Source organism: Molossus molossus, unplaced genomic scaffold (assembly GCF_014108415.1).
Source record: "Molossus molossus isolate mMolMol1 unplaced genomic scaffold, mMolMol1.p scaffold_m16_p_6, whole genome shotgun sequence".
Lineage (NCBI taxonomy): Eukaryota > Metazoa > Chordata > Mammalia > Chiroptera > Molossidae > Molossus > Molossus molossus.
In genome coordinates, this window is record NW_023425399.1 from 20,793,785 (window position 1) to 20,816,304 (window position 22,520).

Consider the following 22,520-nt stretch of genomic DNA (forward strand, 5'->3'; position numbering starts at 1 on the left):
AACCCAGGTCTCTCTGGACCGCAGGCCGATGCTCTAACCGCTGAGCCAAACCTGCCAGTACTATTTTTTATTCTTGAGGGCTGTGTTTCTGGTTTACTTATTTTTCAATTTTGGATTCATAGAAAATAAATTTTAACATGTAAGAAAGTAAATGAAAATTAATATCTATAAAAAATCTTCAATGCCTTCATTTTCTTTTCAATGTGTGTATCAACTTCTACTAGCTCCAACTATTTATTAAGCTTATTTATGTTGGAAGAGCAGTTTAATTCAGTTGGGATACCCCAAAGGATTGAACCTGAGGGATGCAGCATGGCGTGTGGAGCCAGTGGAGTAATTTTAGATCCCTCTTAAGGAATTGAATCCTAGAATGTTATATTTTACTTCTGTTGAAAGAATTTAAAGGCTATCTTCAATGCTGGTGTTTTCAACAAAACCAAGTCTTAAAAAAATTAATCTGTGCTAACAGAAAAAGTGAATCCTAATTACTTTACTTCATTCACAAATACAGTGAAATATTTATGCCTGCATGAGATCCCCATGCTACTGATGGAGTTTTTCTTGTTTCGTCTAAATGTTTGGCTGGTTTAAACTCAGCCACTTGCAGTACATAGCACAAATTATCTATCAGAGCTTAGTACAGTAATGCCTCATTGAGACCCTAAAGACTAAGGAGCTCAAGTTCTTGATGCTTTGCTTTATGCTTTCTTAAGCAGTATGCCCTTTGCTTATGTCAAATAATGGGAGGCTGCCCCTGCCCGTCCCCCTCCCCCCCCAGGAGTGGGCATGCCTGAGCTGTTTGTGCATGGTCTGTGCTGCCTAAATGAGTATTGCTTGGCTATACTCTAAAGGTAGCAAAGCTTTTCTTGCTAAAAATCTAACTTCCCTGATTTTGGGGGCTTGTTTTAGGTTATCCTTCTCAACCAGTTGAACAGAGGCCACTTCAGCAGATGCCTCCTCAGCTCATGCAGCATGTGGCACCCCCACCACAGCCACCACAGCAGCAGCCACAGCCACAACTGCCACCACCGCAGCAGCAGCCACCACCTCCCAGTCAGCCACAGTCGCAGCAGCAGCAGCAGCAGCAGCAGCAGCAGCAGCAACAAATGATGATGATGCTTATGATGCAGCAGGACCCCAAATCAGTTAGGCTTCCAGTCTCCCAAAATGTCCATCCCCCAAGAGGCCCCCTGAACCCAGATTCCCAGAGAATGCCCATGCAACAGAGTGGCAGTATGCCTGTCATGGTCAGTTTGCAAGTACCACCATCACCTGATAAACAAAGAATGCCAATGCCTGTGAATACTCCGTTGGGAGGCAATTCAAGGAAAATAGTGTATCAGGAAAATCCACAGAATCCTTCCAGCTCACCACTGGGAGAGATGTCCTCACTTCCTGAAGTGAGTAGCAGTGAAGTACCATCTGTCTCAGGAGGCCCAAATAACATGCCTTCACATTTAGTTGTTTCCCAGAATCAGTTAATGATGACAGTGCCCAAACCTGGACCATCACCCCTTCCAGCAACTCAAGGTGCAACTCCCCAGCAACCCCCTATAAATTCTCTGCCTAGCTCTCATGGCCACCACTTTCCAAATGTGGCTGCTCCAACCCAGACATCTAGGCCTAAAACACCAAACAGAGCCAGCCCCAGGCCCTACTATCCTCAGACACCAAACAACCGCCCTCCCAGCACAGAACCTTCAGAGATCAGTCTATCACCAGAAAGACTCAATGCCTCCATAGCAGGACTGTTTCCCCCACAGATTAATATTCCTTTACCTCCTAGGCCAAATTTAAACAGAGGCTTTGATCAACAGGGCCTAAATCCAACAACTTTGAAGGCCATCGGGCAAGCACCTTCAAATCTTACCATAAATAATCCTTCCAATTTTGCTGCCCCACAGACTCACAAATTAGATTCTGTGGTGGTGAATTCTGGAAAGCAGTCTAATTCTGGAGCAACAAAACGGGCAAGCCCAAGCAACAGTCGCAGGTCTAGTCCTGGGTCCAGTAGGAAAACCACTCCAAGTCCTGGAAGACAAAATTCAAAAGCCCCTAAACTTACTTTGGCTTCTCAGACAAATGCAGGCCTGTTGCAAAACGTGGAGTTGCCAAGAAATGTATTGGTCAGTCCCACTCCTTTGACCAATCCCCCAGTACCGGGGAGCTTTCCTAACAACAGCGGGCTGAATTCTCAGAATTCTGCCGTGCCTGTGGCTGCCGTGGGGGGCGCTCTTGAAGATAACAAGGAGGGTTTGAATGTGCCTCAGGACAGCGATTGCCAGAATTCCCAGGGTAGGAAGGAGCAGGTAAACGTTGAGCTAAAAGCACTACCTGCCCAAGAAGTTAAAATGGTTGTCCCTGAAGATCAATCCAAAAAAGATGGGCAACCTTCGGATCCTAACAGACTTTCCAGTGTCGAAGAGAACAAAAATTTGGTGTCTCCTGCTATGAGGGAAGCACCAACATCGTTAAGTCAACTTCTTGACAACTCTGGAGCTCCTAATGTGACCATTAAACCCCCTGGGCTTACAGATGTGGAAGTAACACCTCCAGTAGTTTCTGGGGAGGACCTGAAAAAAGCATCTGTCATTCCCACACTGCAGGATCCGTCTTCTAAAGAACCCTCAAATTCCCTAAACTTACCTCACAGTAATGAGCCGTGTTCAACCATTGTGCATACAGAATTGAATGAAGTCAGTTCTAATGTTGCACCAAGCATCCCTCCAGTAATCTCAAGACCTGTCAGCTCTTCCTCCATCTCTACTCCTTTGCCCCCAAATCAGATAACTGTTTTTGTAACTTCCAATCCCATCACAACTTCAGCTAACACATCAGCAGCTCTGCCAACTCACCTGCAATCTGCACTAATGTCAACAGTTGTCACAATGCCCAATGTGGGTAGCAAGGTTATGGTTTCTGAGGGACAGTCAGCTGCTCAGTCTAATGCCCGGCCTCAGTTCATTACACCTGTCTTTATCAATTCATCCTCAATAATTCAGGTTATGAAAGGATCACAGCCAAGCACAATTCCTGCAGCCCCACTAACAACCAACTCTGGCTTGATGCCTCCCTCTGTTGCAGTCGTTGGCCCTTTACACATACCTCAGAACATAAAATTTTCTTCTGCTCCGGTACCGCCTAATGCTCCCTCCAGTAGTCCTGCTCCAAACATACATACAGGTCGACCCTTGGTTCTTAACTCACGAGCCACCCCTGTTCAGCTTCCTTCCCCCCCTTGTACAACTTCTCCAGTTGTCCCTCCTCATCCCCCTGTCCAGCAAGTGAAAGAATTGAATCCAGATGAGGCTAGTCCTCAGGTGAGCACCTCAGCAGATCAAAGCTCTCTGCCCTCTTCACAGTCAACTGCAATGGTTTCTCCCCTTTTGACCAATAGTCCAGGCTCCTCTGTCAACCGGCGAAGCCCTGTTTCATCTAGTAAGGGCAAAGGAAAAGTGGACAAAATCGGCCAGATTTTGCTAACCAAGGCATGTAAGAAAGTTACAGGTTCTCTTGAGAAAGGGGAAGAGCAATATTGTGCAGATGGAGAGACTGAAGGCCACGGGCTTGAGACCACAGCTCCAGGGCTCATGGGAACAGAGCAATTACCCACAGAGCTGGACAGTAAAACCCCAACACCCCCAGTACCCACTCTGCTAAAAATGACCTCTAGCCCCGTGGGCTCAGGCTCTGCCTCAGCAGGACCCAGCTTACCTAGCAGTACTCTCTCCACCAGTGTGCGCTCGATTGTAACCACTCTGGTACCCTCTGAGCTCATCTCCACGACACCGGCTACAAAAAACAATCATGTTGGCATAGCATCTGAGCCACTTTCAGGTGGCCTAGTGGAGGAGAAGGTGGGATCCCATCCAGAGCTTCTACCCAGCATAGGTATGTACTTGGGCCTGGCATCATCTCCTCCTGTCTATTTTGTTTTGTTTTTTTATTAATTTCTAGAGAGAAAGAAGGGAGAAAGGGAGAGAGACAGAAACATTGATGAGAGAGAACATCGACTGGCCACCTCCTGCATGCCCCATACTGGGGATTGGGCCCACAACCTGGGCATGTGTCCTGACCAGGAATCCAACTGGCAACCTCTTGGTGCATGGGTCGATGCTCAACCACCGAGCCACACCAGCCGGGCTCCTCCTGTTTTCTGATGACCTATCCCACAAGAGAAAGTATGACTCCTTTTCTATTTGGAAGAAGAAGAAGAAGCTAAATGGCAATAGTGGTATTTCATTTATTGGAAGTACATTGGTAAAATATACTTTTAAAACCCCATGTTAAGCTTACGTGGATTAACATGGTCCTGAAATAATGATGTACCTGTCCAAGGAAGCTCTTTTACGTATCTTACATCCTTTTCATACCAAACTATGTTAGGTAGCATTAACCCCATTCTATGGGTGAGTAGATTGAAGCTCAGGGAAGTTTAGTATTTGTTTAAAATGTTTATTGTGAACCTTCAGTTTGACACTGTCCTTGAGATGTGAACAGCAGCTTCTGCAGGTTCTCCGTACCATGGTAAAGATGCTCTCAGCAGTTTCAGAGCAGGGTTCTCATAGCCCCTTCCTTACTGTACTCTATCCCAGATACTATTCCCTCCTCACTGGCTGCTCCAGAGGAGCGCTTTCCGGGATAACATGTTTCATGATAATAGACATGGGAGGAGGAAAGTGTTTGAAAGACAGGCTTGTGTTGGCATCACACCACCAGCATTTACCAGCTGTGTGGGCTTTTAGGTAAATTTCTTGACCACTCCAAACTTCAGTTTCCTCCTTTGTAATATAGGGACAATAATAGTTGTAAGAATTCAATGAGATATTGCATATAATATGCTTAGCACAAGACTAGAATATAGTAATCATTTAGTAAATGGTAAAAAAAAAAAAAATTGCCAGTCTTTTTAATACAATCTCTTTGTAAATTAGTCTATTCCATTTATGTGTATCTAGTTCAGATTATTTCCTGTGTTAAAGTGGCCTGACGATGGAAGCATAGGTGTCCTTACATCTCCTCTCCTTCCCTTCCCACCCTACACACACACACACTCTTAAGTGGTGCAGAAGCTGTTTCTCTAGAGTGGAATCTCACACACTGCCGATGCTAGAAAGGATCTTTGCTATATCCCAGGCCAGCGAACAGTGCCTATCTTGTTTATGCAGCCAAAATGCTTCAAGTGCCTTCCCCCAAGTGGTAAGCACCCAGGAGAAGGGGCAGAAAGAACACAAGCTTCAGGGTAAGATCAGAGTTCAAATTCTAGCTCTACTGGTTATCAGTCACAGTTGGATAAATTCCTTAACTTCTTGTAAGCCTATGTGCTTCACCTGTAAAATAGATATTGTAATTCTTGCCTCCCAGAATTTATACAGAGATTCAGTGAGCCTAGCACAAAGGGGTCAGCACACTGCTTGCCTCATAGAGCTCTGGAAAGGTTAATTCCCTTTCTCTCTGTCTTTGTACTTCAATGCCCAAGATTCAGGGAGGGATAAAGGCCTTTAAGGAGTTCACTGCCTTTGCAGGAGATAGAGACTTCACAGGGCCAGGTGCTGTAGGGTTCTGTTTCTAGTTCTATGGATGTACGTGAGCCCTAAGAATTAAAAAGCAACCTGCTATGACTTAAATATATTCCTGCTATTAAATGTTTCCATTCTACTTCCTTTCAGGGCATGTTTCCCTCTGGTGCCAGGAGAATAAGGATGAAGTGATTAGAAAATATTTTTATTTGGATCATATATAATTCTAGAAAAATGTGTGAGCCTTGGGAAGATGAACCAGCAATTGGAGAAAGTTCTTAATTTTAGTTAAGATTGTTTCCATTCTTCTTCAAGGGGCTACTGTGCTTTTACCTTGGAAATGTGAGAAAGCAATACTGGAGTTAAAAGCAGAAGTTATAGTTTTAAACTTTATCAGATAAGCATACAAAAATTCTTAATACAAATACATTATTGACTTTTTACCAAGTGGGAAGAGAGCTCTACACAATTCATAATTTTCACAGGAGGGTAAAACTTATTGTTGTAGTTTATCTAGGATGTTAGACTGAAGTATCAGGATGAGAGGACATACCCTTGAGTGACTGTGGCATATCTCTGCCCTTAATCTTTCTGTAAGATCCAAGAAGTTTTCATTCTAGAGTATATTGTGTGTGTTATTTCATTCCTTTTCAAGGGTCTAAGTTCTCTCTGTCCTTCAAAGTCTAATTCTTATGTTTCTCCCTTTAATGTGCCTTCAGATTTCTCAGCCTAGAATTGATATCCCATGCTTTTGGCTGCTGTGGCACTTTATATGAACCTTCCTTCATAAAACATCACAGTGTACTGTAGCATACCACATGTGTATATCTTATCTTTAAAACTAGATTGAGTTTCTGATGGGCAGAAAGGATGTAATTTGGTCTCTAAGGGTGCTTGGCACAGTGCCTTGCCCCTAGTAAGTTTGTGGTACCTGTTAGATAAGTAAATGACATAGCAAATTGATTTATTGAGTATGAATTGAATGCCTGCTTTCTGCCCATCACTCTCGCCAGGTGCTAAAAAAAATGTACAAAATAAATTATATGGTTCATTTCAAGTTTCAAGGAGTGTAGTCATTAGAGAGATGACACAGAATTTTTAAATTGTAAGGTGAATGGTGTAATTCATTGTTCCTCTAGAAGTGGTTTGGGTTGCCTACTAAAGTATGCTTTTGGGTTTTTTAGAGACTGGACAGAAGTTGATCCGAAGAAGCAAAAATTATGAGTGCTGTTGTCCTTGTAGCCACCTCTTTCCTTGATCTTTGTACACACAAAAAGGAAAAACAAATATCCCTAGTGTTAGTCTTTATTACTGACTGTTGTGGTAGTTAATTTTTTAAGTAAGTTTTGAAATGTACTTTGAAAGCCATCTTCAAGTACTGCCCTCTAAGAGTATATGTATTTTAGCAGTTCCTTAGCCCTTGATTCAGTCAATGATTTCTGTTTTGTTTAGAAAATTAAAGGCTTGTATTTTTTCTTGCCTTAGCCCCTTCACAGAGTTTAGTCCCAAAGGAAACTCAAGCCACAGCACTGCAGGGGTCTGTTGCCAGACCAGGTAAGGCAAACTTTAGAAAAACTCTCGGAGTGGAATGGGTTATGAGTGAAGGGATTATTAGTGTCCTCAGTGTGTCAGGAAGTGGCTGAAACTATCATAGTTTGCTTCAGAGCAAATTTTGGTTGAGTAGCAGGGCTTGTGCAGTACTATTCGAGGTTATTTTCCCCTGACCAGCTTACTCTCTTACACATTCCTGGTGTCAGGCAGGGAATTCAAGAAGAGCATCTCAGTGCCCATTGTTTGTCTGTCACCCAGCCATGGGTGGTTTCCATTGCAGAGTTCGTTCTGTTCCATAACCCTGACACTCATAGCTGGCAGCTGACTTAGTGGAATATGGTAACTCATTGGGGTAGCAAGCGTTACTGCACTAAGATAGTAATTGGATTGTCATGACAGGAGTGGAGGCTTGTTTTTAGAACCTCTGCTACAGTTAGGTAGCCATTCCTCTAGGGAGACAGAGTCATTTCAGTCATCTCTGGATGGCATTAAGTTTCTTCCCATGACCAAAATACTGTAAATAGCACTAAAGGAAGGTAGAGTTCATGGTAATCTGACAAATAATTGCTGTGGGATGCTGGGTCAGCTCTAAATGCATGAGGACATTGATGGCAATAACAGCACATCTTTCATAGATTAGACTGCCAAACAGATAAATATAGATATATTACAGTTTAGTCTTGCCTGAGTCATTGTCACTATAGGTCATTCTTGGGGTACCAGTAAAAAAGAAGTATGTCTGCTTTCCACAAGGAGGTTAGAATCTCATTTACAGCACAATTCATGCATTTAACAAAATTTGTAAGCAAAAAACACAACCATGTTTGACTGTGAGTCTCAGCCATTATAAGTGAGGTATAACTTGTGATTATGTTTTAAACCTGCTTCATGGTATTCTGTCCTAGGTGATGGACAGGATTTTTTACTGCACATTCTTTGAGCAAAATCAGGCCTCTGAAAAAATGAATGAGCAATTTCAACCACCCAGATTCTTCCTTAGCTACCAACTGGCCACATAATACCTGACATTGGTGGGAAGGGAACAAATTATTCAGAGAAGGGTTACAATGGTGAACCTCATTTTTGGTGGGAAAAGAAACAACTGTAAAAGGGACAGGAATTCCATTTCCTGTCTCAACTTTTTACTTCAGTAAATGGGCTTCACCATGTCATACGTCCTCCTCAGAATAATTGCCCCAAGAATCCTGTTTTTTTTAAGAGTTTGACTTAGATGAATCTCTTTAAAATACCCCAAAAGCCACTAAATTGCCTTCACCAAACCCCTTTGATCCCAACATGTATAAATTAACTGTGATAGTGTTAAAAGTCTCAAAAGCATTGAATTTTGTTCCAAAAGAGAAAGATAATCAAGATTTTTTGTGATCACACTCTTTTGACGAGCCATTTTCATTTTTGAGCACACATTACCTAAGTTTCTTTGCTCCAGCAGAGAGAGCAAGGCAGCAGAAACTCAGTGAGCTGGTGTCTGTTTCTTAGGGAGGGGTTTCCATGTTGTATGGGTCAGATATGGGGAGCTAAGTAACAAATGAGAAGCAAGGATTCTCTTCTGCCAGCATCTTGCATTAACGGCAGAGTAGTCCAGTGTCCTTGCATTAAAGCTGTATCAACATGAGCACCATAGCAACAATAATAATAGCTAATACAGAGTTATTACTAAGTACCAGGTGCTGTAAAAAATTTATTTTTAATTTTTTTTTTCTTTATTGAACTTTAGAGAGAGAGGAAGGGTAAGGAAGAGAGAGTTAGAAACATCAATGAGAGAGAACATTGATTGTCCGCCTCCAGCATTTGGCCCACAACCTGGGCATGTGTCCTGACCAGGAATCGAACCAGCGATTGGTGCATGGGTTGATGCTCAACCACTGAGCCACACCAGCCGGGCCTGTACTAAATTTTTTATATGTGATATTTCATTTAATCTTCTTTGAAGTGGGTTAAGCAGTTATCAGATAAGGCACTGAGCACAGAGAGGTCAAGTAATTTGTTCAAGGTCTCATGGCTACAAGGCAGTGAGGGCAAAATTTTAACCTAGGTTCTCTGGCTTCATTGCCTTCATGGAGGTTACCATGTAATCAATAGGGCATGTTAGACATGTATACTAAGTCTGAGGTGCTGAATTCCCTAAAAGCAGGGACGGACAGGGCTGTGAGAAACCAGAGTCAGGAGAGATCACTGCTATCTGGTACATCCAGGAAGTCTTTTAGAAAAGATAAAACTACCTAAAGGCATGTAATGGAAGATGTTTTTCTGCTGGTGCTGAGAAGTTCCTGGTAAACCCATAGGATGCTTATTTAAGCAAAACCCTCATAGACAAATTACTGAGATTTTTCTTTCTTGGAGGGCATTGCTGGGAGGTTGAGGAACAGGAACATAATGGGGTCTGTAGGCGATATCTCAAAGCAAAGCAATCTGCCCTCTAAAATTCCTTTGAAGGAGAATGCATTTTTAATAGATGTTTAAGACACATTGGAGCCCTGGCCAGTTTGGCTCAGCGGTTAGAGCGTCGGCCTGCGGTCCGGAGAGACCCGGGTTCGGTTCCCACTAAGGGCACGTACCTCGGTTGCAGTTTGTCCCCGGTCCTGGTTGGTCGTGCGGGTGGCAGCCACTCGATGTGTCCCTTTCACATCGATGTTTCCCTCTCTCTCTCTTCCTCTCTCTCCCTCCCACTCTATCTGTACAAAAAAATGGAAAAATGTCCTCGCATGAGAAGAAAAAAAAAAAAGACACATTGGAAGGTTATTGTCTTTTTAAAAAGCGTCAAATGGGTGGAAATATTTTAAGAATAAAAATCTCTTCTACGTGATCAGAAGAGGTTTATTTTACTAACCTAATTTATACCTGGATGAAATATGAATCAGGCAGTGTGAATTTAGTTCTGTTGATCCAAACAGGATTATTTCACAGTGTGGAATAGAAATAAAAATAGACCAAGTAAGCGACTTAGTGCCCCAGACAACCAAGTTGTGTCTGTGCTAGCTCTGTCTCTATACCTTGTAGGGTGAGGATACTTCTGGTCACAGAGACATATTGGCCTAAATAGGGCATTCAGAATCTTATAGACTCCTAGCTTCTCACTGTAGACCTATACCAGATACTTCCACATCTCATTTCTCTCCTTTGTATTTTTTACAGAACTCGAGGCAAATGCTGCCATAGTCTCTGGACAAAGGTAAGATGGTCATTTCTGCAGACTTAACATGAAAATGGCATAAGCCTCTTTGAAGGATATCTGCTTTCTCAGCCTTTAAACGTCTTCTACAGTAGGGAGCTGTCAGGAGTCCAAACCGTTCAGAGGTGACATTTTTAAAAATAAAGTTTGGTAGCTAAATTTCTATCTTTCTTGATTGTTTTGAAACCTAAATAATAGTGAGCATAGTGAGTAAAATGTAAATGTTCAATATACAGGAGCTGTTACTATCATTGTCATTAATAATAGTCCTTGCACCCTGGTTGGTTTTGCTTAGAGGTTAGAACATTGGCCCACAGACTGGAGAGTCCCGGGTTCGGTTCCCATTAAGGGTACGTATCTCGGTTGCAGTTTGTCCTCGGCCTCAGTTGGGGCCGTGTAGGTGGCAACCAGTCGATATGTCTCTCTCACATCAATGTTTCCCTCTCTCTCTTCTCCCCTCTCTCCCTTCCACTCTATCTGAAGATAAATGCAAAAAAGTCCTCGGGTGAGGATAAAAAATAATAATAATAATAGCCCTTGCAGCAACTTCTGAAGTGTAGCTGTTTGATCCTCAAGGTGGAAGAGAAAAAAAAAGCCACGTGGGGTCTCCAAAACCTATTGTTATTATTCTGTGCTGTCCCGCATAACCTAACAAAATGAAATATAACTGTGGCTTCGACCACATTAACCCAATGGAAAGGAGTATTGTTGTTTTCCAAAAGTCATTCCTTTTTAGTGTAGGAATGCACTAGATAACATTTTAAACAATTTCTTATGTTTGTACATCAACTTAGTTTGTAAAACACATTCACAATCATTCTCTCATTTAATCCTCATATCTACTCTGTGAAGTGGTAATAATAATAGCCAGCACTTATTTGAATGCTATTCCATGCTATGCACTAGGCTACAAGTCTCCTAGATGTATTTTCTGATTTAATTTTCACAGTATCTATTAGGAAAAGTAAATTACCTCTTACAGATAAGGAATATACAGATCAGAGAGGTTAGGTAAATTGCCCAAGGTAACAGATTTAGGAAATGGTGAAACTGAGGACTCCAGAGCCCTCACACTTTACTAGCATATTATAGCAGATAAGATGGAGATTTATAGATCTAGAATCTGAAGCTTAGAGGGAATTACATATCATGGTCAATAAATGCATCCTAAGACTTGACTACTGTTACTCTGGCTCCAAATTCATTGATTGCTATTTCTACTAAACTACTTTGCCTATCTAGGTTTTTTTTTTTTTAAACTTATCTTTATTGTTTAATTTACTACAGATACCCCCTCCCTTTTTCCCCCTATTGACTCCCTCATCCCCAATCCCATTCCCCTCCTGCCTTCCCCACCCTATTCTTTGTATCCATTGACTATGCATATATGTATAGAAGTTCTTTGGTTTATCTCTTCCTGCCCTCCCTCCCCTCTTCCCTTTGAGGTTTATCAGTCTACCAACTTGTACTTCTTAATTCCTTCATCTTCTTCACCTATCTCCCCAGCCCCCTTCCATTTGGCAAGCCACAAAAAGTTCTCTGTAACTGTTAGTCTGTTTCTGTTCTGCTTGCTCCTTTTGTTTGTAGATTCAATTGTTGATAGATATGTATGTATTGCCATTTTATTGTTCATATTTTTGTTCTTCCCCTCCTTCAAGAAGACCCTATAACATTCCATATAATACTGGTTTGGTGGTGATGAACTCCTTTAGCTTCTTCTTGTCTGGGAAACTCTTTATATGTCCATCGCTTCTAAATGATAGCTTCGCCAGATAGAGTAATCTTGGTTGTAGATCATTGAATATCTCTTGCTACACCTTTCTGGCCTGCAAAGTTTCTTTTGAAAAATCAGCTGACGCCCTGGCCGGTTTGGCTCAGCAGTTAGAGTGTTGGCCTGCGGTCCAGAGAGACTCGGGTTTGGTTCCCGCTAAGGGCACGTACCTCGGTTACAGTTTGTCCCCGGTCCTGCTTGGGTCGTGAGAGTGGCAACCACTCGATGTGTCCCTTTTACGTCGATGTTTCTCTCTCTTTCTCTCTCTCTCCCTCCCACTCTGTCTGAACAAAAAATGGAAAAATGTCCTCGGGTGAGAATAAAAAAGAAAAATCAGTTGACGGTCTTATAGGAGCTTCTTTGTAGATAACTAACTTCTTTTCTCTTGCTGCTTTTAAGATTCTCTTTTTGTCTTTAACCTTTGGGGTTTTTTTTTTTTTTTTTTTTATCCTCACCCGAGGATATTTTTCCATTTTTTGTACAGATAGAGTGGGAGGGAGAGAGAGGAAGGGAGAGAGAGAGAGAAACATCGACGTGAAGGGACACATCGAGTGGCTGCCACCCGCACAACCAACCAGGGCCGGGGACAAACTGCAACCGAAGTACGTGCCCTTAGCGGGAACCGAACCTGGGTCTCTCCGGACCGCAGGTCGACGCTCTAACCGCTGAGCCAAACTGGCCAGGGCTAACCTTTGGCATTTTGATGATGATGTGTCTTGGTGTGGACCTCTTTGGTTTCATCTTGTTTGGTACTTTCTGTCTTCCTGGACATGTATGTCTATTTCCTTCACCAAGTTAGAGAAGTTTTCTGTCATTATTTTTCCAAATAGGTTTTCAGTTTCTTGCTCTCTCTCTTTTCCTTCTGGCATCCCCATGATGTGAATGTTGGTACGCTTAAAGTTGTCCCAGAGGCTCCTTACACTGTCCTAATTTTTTGGATTTTTTTATCTTTTTGCTGTCGGATTAGGAGTTTTTTTTGCTTCCTTATATTCCAATTCAATGGTATGCTTCTTGGATTCACCTGTTGTACTATTGATTCCTTGTAAATTATTCTTTATTTCGGTTAGTGCATCCTTCATTTCTGACTGGTTCTTTCTTTTTCTTTTTCTTTTTCTTTTTCTTTTTAGATAGAGTGGGAGAGAGAGAGAAAGAAACATCAACGTGAAAGGGACACATCGAGTGGCTGCCTCCCGCATGACCCAACCAGGGCCAGGGACAAACTGCAACCGAAGTACGTGCCCTTAGCGGAAACCAAACCCGGGTCTCTCTGGACCGCAGGCCAACGCTCTAACCGCTGAGCCAAACTGGCCAGGGCTTGACTGGTTCTTTTTTATGTTGTTGATATTCTCACTAAATTCCTTGGCGTTCTCCTTAAGTTCCTTGAAGGTCTCACTAAGTTTCTTGAAGGTCTCACTAAGTTCCTTGAGCATCCTTATAACCAGAGTTTTGAATTCTGCATCTGATTGATTGCTTATCTCCATTTTGTTTAGTTCTTTTCCTGGAGTTTTGTTCTGTTCTTTCACTTGGGACATGTTTCTTTGTCTCCTCATTTTCGTTGCTTCCCTGTGTTTGTTTCTATGTATTAGGTAGAGTTGCTATGTCTCCTACGCTTCATAGGGTGGCCTATTATTGTAGGTTTCATGTAGGGTCCAGTGGCGCAGCCTCCCTGATCACCCTAGCTGGGCTCTCGAGCTTCACCCTTAGTGTGGACAGTACACCCTTCTGTTGTAATTGAGTCTTGATTGCTGTTGGCACGTCAATGGGAGGGATTTACTCAGGCTGATCAGCTGCAAGGACTGGCTGTGCCCACTGACCCCTGGCCTCTGACTCCCTTGGAGGATCAACGGTGTAGGGACCCACCATACAGAGCAAGACTTACTTCAGCAGGGGTCTGGTACCCACTAAGTCCACTCATAGAGTTTCTCACTTGTAGAGGTGGTTGGGTGGTGGTACTTCGATGTGGTCTGAAGCTATCCGCTGGGTGTGTTGGCTGTAGGACAAGGTCAGCCTCTGCCTGTGTTCTACCTGGGGCCACCAGGCATAAACTACAGAGTAATCTGCAGACAGCTGCTTCATGTGCTAGGCTTGGAGGTGCCCAGGAAAAGCCAAGTTGTGAACCAAGGCTGACTGCTTCTAGTGCCAGGCCTGGGGCCACTTAAGGAGAAGTATGGGGCTCGCTGAGACCAGATGCTACTTGTTTGAGAGATTTTAGGAAAATCTGAAGCAGGATCCAAGACAGGCCAATCCTATGGTAAAGCCACTGGAAACAGCTTGGGTGGCCTGAAAGTTGGGTGGGGCAGGGCCTCAGGGAATCACCAGGGTGGGGCAAACAGTGTGAGCCAGGTTGCTAGAGTCCCAGATATGGCTGCCATCTGCTGCACCAGGGAAGGGTTCACCAAAGGAACAAGGGCCTCCCACAGCAAGTCTGTCCTGGAGAAAGCTGCCTCTCCAGCTTTCGCCCCGATGCCAAACAGTTTAGTTCTTCCCCATATGTCTCTGATGCCTTTCAAGCTGCCTCCCCAATGCTGGAGCCCAGAAAGAGTGAGTCCGAGTAAGAGGGGTTCTTTACGAGGAGCTGCCTGGGACTTTAGAAGCCTCAGCCTCTCTCAGCCTCAGTTCCAGCCAGAAGTGATGGGGACTTCTCTTCTTGGCACTGGAACCCTGAGGTGGGAGCCTGGTGTGGAAGGGGGACCCCTCACTCCTCACAGAGGACCTTCACAGCCGAGGTATCCCTTCTGATTTTTATCTACCACATGTGGGTGTGGGATCAGCCCATCTGTGCCTCTGCACCTCCTACCAGTCTCAATGGGGCTTTTCTAATTTCGTAGTTGTAGGACTTCCATTCAGCTCAATGTCAGTCGGTTCTGAATGATGGTTGTTCTGTAGTTTAGTTGTAATTTTGATGTGGCTGTGGGAGGAGGCTAGACCGCATTTACCTATGCTACCATCTTGACCAGAAGTCCTATCTGAGTTTTTTGTTTTTGTTTTTGTATTGGGCTAATAATTTAATTCATTTATATTTCTAAAGCATATACCAACTGTGTGGTTAGAGAAAGACGATAATCAGACCAAAAATACCATGGGTATTTGTTTCTACAGCTACCTCAACATTGACCATATAAAAACCAGGACAGCCCTGGCCAGTTTGGCTCAGCAGTTAGAGCGTCGGCCTGCGGTCCGGAGAGACCCGGGTTCGGTTCTCGCTAAGGGCACGTACTTCGGTTGCAGTTTGTCCCCGGCCCTGGTTGGTCGTGCAGGTGGCAGCCACTCGATGTGTCCCTTCACGTCGATGTTTCTCTCTCTCTCTCCCTTCCTCTCTCTCCCTCCCACTCTATCTGTACAAAAAAAAAAATGGAAAAATGTCCTCGGGTGAGGATAAAAAAAAAAAAAACCCAGGACAATATTGCTGAGGCTTTTGTTTTGCCAGGAGAAAGAGGCACCTGCATTAGGGATCTTTCTTCCTCAGAAGCTTTAACCATTTTCTGGGCTCCCAGCCAGAAAGCCATCCTCACCACTTCTAAAAGGATGTGTAAATCTCTCTGACTTGTAATTCCACCCCAGCTTCAGCTTCACCTCTCTTTGACTTACCTTGGCTTCTGGGGCAGTCATTACATTTAAAAGTAAGGTAGTGAACAGTGTAGCTAAATTCCCAGCTATAGTGACACTAGCAGAGTGTCATCTGGCAGGAGTGAACAGATCAGAGAACTACGAAGAAAAAAATTACTCACCAGTAAACCAGTATTCCTAGAACTCAATATTCATTGTGCATATTTTAGTTCATCTTTTGGTCCTCTTCACAGAGTATATATACAGATATAAATAGAGTGTTTTATATATAAAAATACTCTTTATATACCTAGTGGTTATATACACCTAATATGTTGTATTATATCTAAATATGTAGTGTTTATATATAAATACTATGCATTGTACACACACACATGTATATCTCACACCCATCCATTCATATGTGGTTATGTATATACCCAATATGTATTATAATGAAAATGAGATTGTACTATATGTAATGTTGGTAACTTTTTTTTCCCACAATGCTATCATGAACAGTTTTTTTTTATTTGTGACACTATTACAGATGTCCTCCATTTTCCTTCCCTTTGCCACCCTCCACCCATTCCCCACCACTCCCCCCTGGCCTTCACTACATTGTTGTCTGTGTCCATGGGCTATGCATATATGCATATGTGATTTTTGGCTAATTTCTTCCATACTTTATTTTTTATTTTTTTATTCTCACCCAAGGACTTTGTTACATTTATCTTTAGATAGAGAAGGAGGGAGAGAGGGAGGAAGAGAGAGAAACATTGACATGAGAGAGACACATTGAATGGTTGCCACCCACATGACCCCAACCAGGGCCAAACTGCAACTGAGGTACGTGCCCTTAGCGGGAACCAAACTGGGGACTCTGGTCCATGGACCAAAACTCCAACCACTGAGCCAAACTGGCCAGGGCTCTTCCATACTTTACATTCCCATGACTATTCTGCAACTACCTATTTGTATTATAAATCCCTTTATGCCCTGGCCAGCTTGACTCAGCAGATAGAGCGTCAGCCCACAGACCAGAGAGTCATGGGTTTGATTCTGGTCAAGGTCACATACCTCGGTTTGTCCCTCGCCCTGGTCAGGGTTGTGGAGGAGGCAGCCGGTCGATGTGTCTCTCGCACATCAATGTTTCTCTTTTTCTCTCTCCCTCTTTCCCTCCCATTCTATCTGAAGAAAAATGGAAATATCCTCTGGTGGAGGATTAAAAAAATTTTTTTTTAAAATATAAATCCCTTCACCTTTTTCATCCATCCCTCCCATCCTATTTATTGCCATTTAATTGCTCATATTTTGGTATTTTTTTTCTGCTTCTTAAAGAAGATCCTTTAACATTTTATGTAATACTAGTTTAATGGTGTTGAACTATAGTTTTTTCTTGTCTGGGAAGCTATCTGTCCTTCAATTCTAAATGATAGCTTTGCTGGGTAGAGTAATCTTGGTTGTAGGTCCTTTCTTTTCATCACTTTAAATATTTCATAACAATTTCTTCTGGCATGCAAAGTTCCTGTTGAAAAATCAGCTGCCAGTCTTATGGGAGCTCCCTTGTAGGTAACTACCTGCTTTTCTCTTGCTGCTTTTAAAATTCTCTTTTTGTCTTCAACCTTTTGCATTTTAATTATGATGTGTCTTGGTGTGAGCCTCTTTGGGTTCATCTTATTTGGGACTCTGCTTCCTGGACTTGTATATCTATTTCCTTCATCAGATTAAGGAAGTTTTCTGTCATTATTTCTTCAAACAGATTTTCAATTTCTTGCTTTCTTTCTTCTTCCAGCCACCCCCGTGATGCAAATGTTGGTACACTTGAAGTTTTCCCAGAAGCTCCTTACACTATCATAGTACTATTTTATTCTTTTTTCTTTTTGCTCTTCTTTTAAAAAAAAAAAAAAGTTGTTTTTATTCTTTTTTTTTTTAATCCTCACCTGAGGACATTTTTTCCATTTTTTGTTCAGATAGAGTGGGAGGGAGAGAGAGGAAGAGAGAAAGAGAGAAACATTGACGTGAAAGGGACACATCGAGTGGCTGCCACCCACACGACCAACCAGGGCCAGGGAAAAACTGCAACCAAGGTATGCGCCCTTATCGTGAACTGAACCCGGGTCTCTCTGGACCGCAGGCCGATGCTCTAACCGCTGGGCCAAACTGGCCAGGGCATATTCTTTATTGAATTTTAGAGAGAGAGGAGGAGAGAGGTAGAGAGAGATAGAAACATCCATGAGAAAGGATATTGATTGGCTGCCTCCTGCATGCCCCCAACTAGGGATTGGGCTCACAACCTGGGCATGTGCCCTGGCCAGGAATTGAACCAGCAACCTCTTGGTGCATGGGTCAATGCTCAGCCACTGAGCCACACTGGCTGGGCAACTTTTTGCTGTTCTGATTGGATGTTTTTTACTTCCTTATATTCTAAATCACTGTTTTGATTCTCAGTGTCATCTATTCTACTGTTAATTCCCTGTGAATTGTTCTTCAGTTAGTGTAGCCTTCATTTTTGACTGGTTCATTTTTATGGTTTCTATGTCCTTTTTTCATGCTGTTGAAGTCTTGCTAAGTTCCTTGAAGTTCTTACTAAGTTCCTTGAGCATCCTTTTAACCATCGTTGTAATCTCTGTAGCTGATAGTTTGCTTGCCTCCATTTTGTTTAGTGCTTTTTCTGGAGATTTCTCCTGTTCTTTCGTTTGGGACCTGTTTCTTTGTCTCTGCATTTTGGCTGCTTCCCTGTGTTTGTTTCTATGTATTAGGTAGAGCTGCTATGTCTCCCAGTGGCCTTGTGTAGTAGGTGTCCTGTAGGGCCCAGCAGCACAGCCTCTCCAGTCACCCGAGCTAGGCACTCCAGGTGAGCCTCTGTGTGGGCTGTGTGAACTGTCCTGAGTTGAACCTTTATTGCTATTGATGTCACTGGGAGGGAATGACCCCCAGGCCAATTGGCTGTGAGGACCAGCTGCAACTACAGCAAGGAAGCTGCTGTGCAGGAGTCAACCCTATGGAGCAAGACTTGCTTCAATGAGGCTTTGGGGCTCACCAAGTCCACCCCTTGAGTGTGTTGCTTGTGGATGTGGTAGGGTTGTAATCCAGTGTAGTCGGAAGCTGTCCACTGGGTGCACTGGCCCTGGGGCCTCCTGGGAGGTGTAAAGTCAGCCACCACTTATGCCCTGCTTTGGGCCATGCAGCATAAGCTACAGAGAGGTCTGCAGATTGCTGCTACTTGTGTTGGTTTTGGAAGTGTCCAGGAGAGACCCAGTTGTGAACCAAGGTGGCTGCCACTAGTGCTGGGCCTGTGGCCACTTAGCAAGAGGTATAGGGTATGCCAAGGCCAGATACTGTGGGGTGAGCAGGGCCTCAGGGAATCACCAGCAAGGGGTGAACAGTGTGAGCCAGGTTGATGGAGTCTTAGATAGGGTACCCATCTGTCAGCTCAGTGTCGATGTGGCTTCTTTAAATCCCCAGTTGTAAGACTTCCATTCATCTAGATTTCAGATGGTTCTGAATAATGGTTGTTCTTTAGTTTAGTTGTTTTTGTTTTTATGTGGGAGGATTCAAGTACCACATTTACCTACGCTGCTATCTTAACTAGAAGTCTCATTAACAGTTTTTATCATTAACCTTTACAATATGATTTTTCATGACTGCATATAATGTACCATGATTTAATTAACCAATCTACTGTTAAGCATTTATGTCTTCTGTTTTTATTAATATGAGTAAAATGCTTGACATCCTGGTGTATAATTAGAGCTCTGTAAAAAATATTTGTTTCCTGCCCTGGCCACTTTGGCTCAGCGGTTAGAGCATCAGCCTGCAGTCCAGAGAGACCCAGGTTTGGTTCCCACTGGGAGCGTGTGCCTCGGTTGCAGTTTGTCCCAGCCCTCGTTGGTCGTGCGGTGGCAGCCACTCGATGTGTCCCTTTCATGTTGATGTTTCTCTCTCTCTCTCTCTCTCTTCCTCCCACTCTGTCCGAACAAAAAATGAAGGAATGTCCTTGGGTAAGGATAAAAAAATATATATATTTGTTTCCTTAGGCACCTAGAAATGGAATTGCTGAGCCAGAAGATTACACTAGGGTTTTTCAGCCTCAGCATAATTGACAGTTAAGATAAGATAATTCTCTTGCCTTATGAATGAAACTATCTGAAGAGCCCTTTTTTGTGTGACTTGATTCCCTCACCTCCTCGGAAACTTTGTGCTTCTGTCTGCAGTGATCCCAAAGAGATAATTGAAAAATCCAAAACCCCAAGCCGGAGAAATTCCCGAACTGAAGAACCAACTGTGGCTTCTGAAAGTGTGGAAAACGGACATCGGAAGCGATCCTCTCGGCCCGCTTCAGCCTCTAGCTCTACTAAAGGTTAGCAGTGGGGTGTGGGTGCTATTTGTAGGTCAAATAGAAGAATGAGATCCTTATCACAGCAGCAGAGGATTTTGTCCTTTATATTTGCATCTATTCCTTATATTTGTCAAGTTACATTGACTTCTGTTTGGTCTTTTATTTGTTAGTTCATTTAACTATGTGTTTTGTGTGTGTATGTACACAAGAGCAGCAAGCACTGTTGGATAAAAGAACATATCACAGGCAGATTGATCATTATCACTTTGAATATGCCCTCATTAATATAGCCCAGCCATCTTTCTATGTTCCTGTATTCAATTCTCTACTGTTTTTAAACCTACAATTCCTATCTTCTCTGTCTCTCAGCAGAGACTCTCATTTCTTCAAAGAGACAATAGAACTTCCTCAACTCTCATTACTAAGACATAAATCTACCAATAGCCTCCTTTGCTCCTACTATAATAGAGCAGCTGTCCCTCCTCAAGTCGAAGGCCAGTTCCTCCACTTGTGCCTTTGATCCCATCTTCTATGACCTTCTCAAGACCATTGCACTACCAGTTTTCTCTTCTCTGTTGACTGCTCTCTCCTTCTGAATTAACTATGCCCTTGGCTTCTGTGACCCATAGCTTTCTGACTACTCTGACTGCTCCTTCTCAATCTCTGTACCCATCCTCAAACTTCGATCCTGAGTTGTCTTTTTCCTTCAACTTATATTTTCTCCCCAGTTTATCTCATTCATGCCCCTTTTCTTTAGTTACAACTTTTCACAAACCACTCATGAATTTATTTCTAGTACAGACCTCTAGAGATTTTAGACAACTGTATGTACATCCTTAACAGGACCTCAAATTCAACGTGCCTGAAACCAGATTTGTGATTTTCACCCCCAATGTCATGTACTCTGCCATTATTTCCCATCTTAGTGAATGGTACCACCATCTATTAGGCAAGTCTTCTTGGTGCCTCTCTCCCTCACCCTCACATCACAAAAAGCTGTTGATTTTATCATAGATGGTTTAAATTCATCCATTTTCCCCATCTTTACTGCTATCCTAGCCTAAACCTCTTCATTGATTTACCATTATCATTAGGATTAAAGTCTAAAAGTGTCAACATGGCCTCGGACAGTATGTGGCTCAGTTGGTTGGAGCATCGTCCCATGCACCAAAGGGTCACGGGTTTGATTCCTGGTCAGGGTACATATTCAGATTGCAGGTTCAATCCCCAGTCAGGGCACACACAGGAGGCAACCAATTGATGTTTTTCTCTCTCTCCCTCTCCCTTTCTCTCTCAAATCAATTTTTAAAGAAGATCCTCGGATGAGGATTTAAATAACAAACAAAGTATCAACATGAACCACAAGTTCTAGTGTGTCCTGGCCTGTCAGACTCTCTTGGCCTCATCTGACTTCCCTCAGCAACTCAGACATACCATCTTCATTCCTCTCATCACAAGCCTTTGTAATATGTTACACCTGTGACAAGGAGTGTTCTTCTTTCTTTCTTATTAACTTTCTACTTTTCCTACTTAGCTCAGTTGTCACTGCTATAAGGAATCATAGCACCATGTTCTTCTCCTTTTTAACACCACAGTTGTAACTTTATGTCTATTTATGTGATAGATAATTAATATATATGTATACTTCCTTAGGGCAGAACAGTAGTGGTTTTGCTCACTACTGTATCTGTGGTGTCTAATATGGTACCTCATACAAAGAGGTATACAATCAATAATTATTAATAACCATCTATCAAATATAAATTAAGTACTTACTACATGCCAGGCTCTGAGAATATAATAGTAAAAAGACAGAGTCTCTATCTTTTTTTTTTTATCCTCACCCGAGGACATTTTTCCATTTTTTGTTCAGAAGAGTGGGAGGGAGGGAGAGAGAGAGAGAGAGAGAAACATCGACGTGAAAGGGACACATCGAGTGACCGCCGCCCGCATGACCAGCCAGGGCCGGGGACAAACTGCAACCGAGGTACATGCCGTTAGCGGGAACCGAACCCAGGTCTCTCTGGACCACAGGCCGACACTCTAACCGCTGAGCCAAACTGGCCAGGGCCAGAGTCTCTATCTTCATCATATTAATTACATTTGGCTTCTGAGCAACATTGGTTTGAACTGCATGGGTCCACTGTACACAAATTTTTTTATATGCAGTTGGTCCTCTGTATTCCCTGGGTTTCATGTCTATGGATTCAACCAGCTGCAGATTGAAAACAGTATTATCGATCTACAGTTGGGAATCCGCACATACAGAAGACCAACTTTAGTTATACAATTTTCGACTGCGTGGGTGTTGGTGCTTCTAACTTTAACATCATTTAAGGGTCAACTGTATATGCTAACCAGAAAGACAGACTCTAATACAGTGTGTCAAATGTTAAATGCTGTGATAGCAAAATTATATGGTACTATAGGGATAGTTGGGATGCTTTGCTCCTCTGCCAAATCAGAAAAGGCTTACTGGAGGAAATTATGTTTAAACTAGACCTGAAGAATGAAGAGGCATTATCCAGGCTATGGGTGTTGAATGGAGCATTCTAGGTAAAAAGTATAACATATGCAACGGCCCTGATCTGAAGGAGGGTT

General features: G+C 42.9%; 1 protein-coding gene across 5 annotated transcripts in view; it reads left to right on the plus strand.

Moving 5' to 3' along the window:
* NCOA6 (nuclear receptor coactivator 6) overlaps positions 1 to 22,520 on the plus strand; it is a 113,002-nt gene that overhangs the window by 84,704 nt on the left and 5,778 nt on the right. For all 5 annotated transcript variants that reach the window (XM_036245828.1, XM_036245829.1, XM_036245826.1 and 2 more), the window contains 4 exons: positions 910 to 3,891; positions 7,005 to 7,073; positions 10,224 to 10,260; positions 19,795 to 19,940. In XM_036245828.1, the coding sequence (XP_036101721.1) occupies positions 910 to 3,891; positions 7,005 to 7,073; positions 10,224 to 10,260; positions 19,795 to 19,940 (3,234 nt within the window). The remainder of the gene's footprint in view (positions 1 to 909; positions 3,892 to 7,004; positions 7,074 to 10,223; positions 10,261 to 19,794; positions 19,941 to 22,520) is intronic.